Consider the following 5,790-nt stretch of genomic DNA (forward strand, 5'->3'; position numbering starts at 1 on the left):
GTTATCTTTGACTAATGTTTAAATTTGTTTGATGATCTGAAACATTTAAGTGTGGAAAACATGCAAAAAAGTAAGAAATCAGGAAGGGGGCAAACACTTTTTCACACCACTGTATATACACATACAGATATTTAAAAAACTCTTGAGACAGTAAAAATTCTTGTTTTTAGTAGGGCTGCCCCCTAATAGTCAACCCCCTCTGGACTGCGAGTGAGTTACAGCCCCAAGCGAAGGAGTTCTAGTATCTCGGGGTCTTGTTCTTGAGTAAGGGTAGAATGGAATGTGAGGTGGTTTGGTGTAGCTTCTGCAGTGATGCAGGCGCTGTGCCAGACCATCATGGTGAAGAGGGAGCTGAGCCAGAAGGCGAAGCTTTTGATTTACTGCTCCATCTACGTCCCAACCTTCACCTATGGTCATGAGCTTTGGGTAGTGACCGAAAGAATGAGACTGTGGATACAAGCGTTCGAAATGAGTTTCCTCAGACGGTTGGCTGGGCTCAGCCTTAGAGATAGGGTGAGGAGCTCGGAAATCCGGAGGGAGCTCGGACTAGAGACGCTGCTGCTTCGCGTCGAAAGGGGTCAGTTGAGGTGGTTCGGGCATCTGATCAGGATGCCTCCTGGGCACCTCCCAGTAGAGGTGTTTCGGGCACGTCCCACAGGTAGGAGGCCCCGGGGTAGACCCAGAACACGCTAGAGGGATTATATGTCTCATCTGGCCTGGGAACACCTTGGGGTCCCCCAGGAGGAGCTGGATAGCCATACTGGGGAGAGGGACATCTGAAATACTTTGCTCAGCCTGCTGCCCCCATGACCTGGCTTTGGATAAGCGAGTGAAAATCGATTGACGGATGGATGGATGGATAGATGGAGTAAGCCTGGCGTGTGCATGCATCTATAAATCTGTCTGTCTGCAGATAACCATCGATACTACTGGATCCATAAGCAATATTTTGTCTTGTGCATATTCATGACTGTATGCTCAAGGACCTCTTGTGGGTCTACTAAGCAAGAGTTGCCTCAGTTTGGAATTACCAGCAACTGGCAAGGCTACAAACAAGCCTTACCTAGTGTGGCATTTGTCCTGGCTCAAAAACTGACATCCACAAAAAAAGTTTGGTCTCTTTGATCTGGAACAACTGCAGATTAATTCCATATCCACTAAAGTTAGGCACGATAAGAGACGAGTAAATCATCTTCACTGCCATCTTGACTGTAAGGAACCCAGAGGAACAACTGAATAATATGAACTCTTCTTTTGTTTGGAATATATTAGCTGTTGCTTCTAACACCTGTGCCTCCTCATGATGATACAGTAATTTTAAAGGTAAAACTAAAATTGAAACAGCAACAAGACCCATGACATTGTTAAGAATTTAATTTAGTTTCATACTTCCTGAATATCAGTGGGGCTGCTGTTAATGTTCAAATGCTGTGTGTGGTCACATTGATGTCAAAACTTTAATTGAACTGCAGTGACCTTTTGACTCTCAGTCTGCTCTTATCAGCTTCAGGCTGTGAGGTCACAGATGTTTGAACACTAAGCTGAAATGAACTGCACTGAAGTGATTTTAATGAGCTGCGGTAGAGGATTGGCTTTGGTCCAAGTCAACCTCTAAAGTGTTATCTGTTAAATGTGATGAGTATGGAGCACCATAATAACTGGAGGAAAGCTTGGGGTTTGGTTGGCAGCATACTGTACCTGTCAGTGTGTTTCCTCCTTTATACGGCAGGTTCTTCACAGCATCGATCACAGCCTCTTTGGTGGTGTGAGTGTTAAGATGCCACTCGATTCTGGGGTCGCCGCTGTACTGAGCCAGGCCTGCACACATATCATGTTGAGCTCAATCGCAACATGTTTATTACAGTCAATGGCTGCAACATTAAAAAATCTTGTGGATCATTTTATATACATTTCCTTAAAATTCACCCTGATGTATTTGGTATCTTTACAAACTTTGGAATTTAGAGTATAATTCAAAATATGTTGGTTAAACCGTAGTTGGACAACAAGCTAAAAAAGGTGCTTAAATGAATCCTTCAGCTGGTCTGAATGTAGTTTCTACACTGAAACACCTGAAACCAAGAAATCAAAACCTCCTTACCAATCCTGGTCTTGTCAAACTCCACAGAAAAGGCCTTGACCAGGTTTTCCAGGAAGGTCCTGACCAGCCTGAAGTTGATGCGGCCGATACTCCAGGAGCCATCCACCAGAATAACGATGTCAGATATGGCCGGAGTCTTACACATAAACTCATCTCCAGCTAAAGACGAACACACACAAACACAGAAAACGACAACAGAAATTTACCAGATGAAAATAGTCTTGTGCAACATTGTAAAATTTGTAAGTAATTATGCTCAGTTTCCTGCCCTTGTGGTTAGAGCATTGACATGCATAAACATATTGTTCATAATGTATTAAAACGAATATCCATAATGTAAAGCATAAACCAGACAAAACAGGATGTAAAGCATGTACACAGCCGCCTACAGTGCACACACGTTCAATCTGCAGTGTGAAAAGTAGGACAATTTGATGTGCAGCTTCTGTCCCAGAGTATTACAAAGTGTTTCATTAATTCTAATTCAGTTCAACACAGTATAATTAAACCCTGGAGGAGTGAGGTACTTAGTTTTAGCAGATGAAAAATAACAGCCCACTCTGTTGTTTGTCTCAACAGTTTACTGGGTGATAAAACAGACCCGACTCTAATGAGGCAACAGCAGTTCATTTACCAAAAGCCAGTCCAGCACACAGTGAGCCAAAGGCCAATCAAATTAGGAAACAACCATATTTCTATCAGCCAATTATCTTTCTCACAGAGCTTAGGAAACCTTTGTGAGTTTGGGTGGAAAAACAATGGAATCGTAAAGGTGCTGTTTTTTAATCGCAGTAGACCCAATAATCAGAATTAATAAAAAGCTGCCAAAATGTAGTTGAGCAAGGCCCTTTAATTCCCAGCAGCTCATCCAGTGGAAGAGCAGGAAAGTGGATACTACTGCAACTGTGCAGTATGGTTAGAAATCAATACTCAGATAAATGAAGGTTAAGAACATATGTGTAATAACATTTTATGAACACAGAACTTGGACGCTGTACCAGTCGAAATCAACAATAGTTGCTTTCTGTTCCTTCCTTCAGCAATTTCCCACAGGATAAATTCAGTGTTACTGTATCGTATTGTATCGTATCACATTGTATCTACCGTATTATATCATGTTTTTATCATCTTGTAAATATCTCAAAAATACAACCCATTTTAACTTTTAAAGACACTGAGACAATTTTACACATCTTCATCTCTTCACACCTGGATCACTGCAACAGCCTCTTTTCTAGCCTGAATCAAAAATCTACTAATCGGCTCCAGACTCAAAACAGAATTCAGCTACCAGGCTTTTAACCAGAACCAAGAGATGTGATCATTAGGTTAACTGATAACTAAATTGTCCGCAGGTGTGAATGTGAGCGTGAATGGTTGTTTGTCTCTATGTGTCAGCCCTGCGATAATCTGGTGACCTGTCCAGGGTGTACCCTGCCTATTGCCCAATGTCAGCTGGGATAGACTCCTGTATCTGGGAGAGGAAATCAGGTCCGTTGAGTCAGTGATCTCTTTTAAGTCCCCTCTTAAAATGTACTTTCATCGGACAGACTTTCGTGATTTTACTCGAGTTTTTATTTCCACTGTTCTTATATGCTAAAGTGTTTTTATAAGTTCTTTTAAAAGTTGTTGTTTTCATGTTTTGTCTGTTTTAATTATTGACATGTAAAGCACTTTGTAACTCTGTTTTCAAAAGCACATTTTAAATATAGATTATTATCTTATCCATCACAATTTAATTTGCTTGAAGGCAGATTATTGAAGTGTAGTTGTACTGTACTATAACGTCAATGCTTGTGTTAAATTTTCTTTGATCCACATTTTTCTTTAGCCACGTCCAAACTTAAACATGTCATTGGTCAACATTCTGGTTAACTGTGATGAAGTTTCAACATCAGCAATTGTTAATTTGTAAAAATGACAAGGACTGAAAATTGTGGGGGGTTTTTTGTTTTGTTTTTAGCTCCTTGGATTTTCCTAAAAAAAAATGTATAAACACATACCAGAGAAGCTTTGATACCTTTCCTCAAACCCAAAGTTTAAATTGTAGGTTATTTCAACAGTATGCCACAAATCAGTTCATTTTGCTTTATTCTTTTTGTATCAACTTTCCTGTATCTAACTTAAGTTACTGCTATTTATTCCCAAGAAGTCAAGAACTAACATTACTGAGTGCCAGCTGGAAAAAAATGATTCAGAAGATAAGTTTGATGTACAAAAACTATGCAGTGGTGAAACCAAAAGTTACTGCATTGTGCAAAACATGCAGGTTGAAAATTAAAGACAAAGACGCAACAAGAGATTTATGTACGCATTTTAAAACACATTCATGCTCTCTCTTTTTGTTGAGTGAAATAATGCAGAAAAAAAAGGTGGCACATACACACCAAAGGTGAACGGGACAGACTTAAGACAGACATACAGACAATAAACATTCACGATTTTTAATATATTTCATGTAAATTTAACACATCATTATGCTGTTGTTAAAATTGCAATTAATTTGAAGAGCAAATTATGTTTAGGACTTGGTACTTGTCTTTTGACTTGTCAGTCTTGACTTGGAACTTGAGTGCAAAGACTTGAGACACAGTCCTTGTGACTTGCAAAACAATGGTCCCACCTCTGGTGTGGACTAAATATGTTGAAGCTTCATTTAGAAATGTTGGACTTTCTGCTCAAATCCATAACCACAGCCTTAGATACAGGCTATGTGCTAAAATTTTGCTAGTTTTATATTATTTGTGTGGCATCGTTTTGCCTTGATAAGACAGACGATATTGTAGAGACAGAAAGGAAATGAAGGGAGGAAGAGCTGGCTGACAACAGCACAGCAAGTATTCTCACTCACTTGGCTGAGCTGATACCTAATTATGTTTCAACCTTCTGCTGTTAGAGTCATTTATATGTTGATTGCAGTCATAGTCTCACAGTTTTCTAGTTTATCTACTGTATGTGATGTTAATATTTTCTTTTGACTTAAAAATTGATGTTAAATTATCATTCAAATCAATTATTTTTAGATTGTTATTAATCAGATGACGATCATCCAGAGCCAGCCCTGGGCATAGGCTGTAAAGCCGAATGCTAAGAGCGCCGTCATCAAAATGTTTATCTTTTACTTTTTTTTTTACTAATATATTACTACTTTTATTTTGAAATACGACATAAGGCCACAACAACGTAACTACGTGCAAAGCCTCCTAAATAATGCAGAGGCCTTTTTGGGGGGTCTCTGCTCCCCTCCGCCCCCCCTCCCCAGCTCCTTCCACATTACCTGCTCTCTGGGGCGAGTACACTGATGTCACGTGAACCCCGAAACATGCTGCGTTGTCAAAATAACAAAAGCTCTCTGGTGCCTTTTCAACTATCACTACACTACTGAGAGGAGTGGATGTGGAGAGAAAGAACATGAAATCAGCAGGAGAACTAGTTAAGTTAGCTGTTAGCAGTCAGAAGCTAGTTATCGTTACCTCTGAGCAGCCGGTGGCCGCAACCATAGACATATATACGTAGACGCCGCATTGAGTGGGTTTGGCCGCTGCTGCGATACGTCAACGTCGCCGCCATATTGGATGTGGCAAAGCTGCGCTGTAAACTAATACAAGAGAATGGACTTAATTTCATAAAGCGCCTTTCTACAAAGAAATTTACGTTAATGCCTCTCGTTTATTCATTCACACACACAC

At 40.1% G+C, this 5,790-nt stretch overlaps 1 protein-coding gene across 1 annotated transcript in view; it reads right to left on the minus strand.

The window, feature by feature from the left end:
* The window catches only part of LOC126384266 (collagen alpha-1(XIV) chain-like), a 304,818-nt gene that overhangs the window by 201,736 nt on the left and 97,292 nt on the right, over positions 1-5,790 (minus strand). The window contains exons 6-7 of the mRNA XM_050035226.1: positions 2,102-2,260; positions 1,699-1,818 (exon numbers count right to left, since the gene is read on the minus strand). Of these exons, the coding sequence (XP_049891183.1) occupies positions 1,699-1,818; positions 2,102-2,260 (279 nt within the window). The remainder of the gene's footprint in view (positions 1-1,698; positions 1,819-2,101; positions 2,261-5,790) is intronic.

Source organism: Epinephelus moara, chromosome 22 (assembly GCF_006386435.1).
Source record: "Epinephelus moara isolate mb chromosome 22, YSFRI_EMoa_1.0, whole genome shotgun sequence".
NCBI classification, from domain to species: domain Eukaryota; kingdom Metazoa; phylum Chordata; class Actinopteri; order Perciformes; family Serranidae; genus Epinephelus; species Epinephelus moara.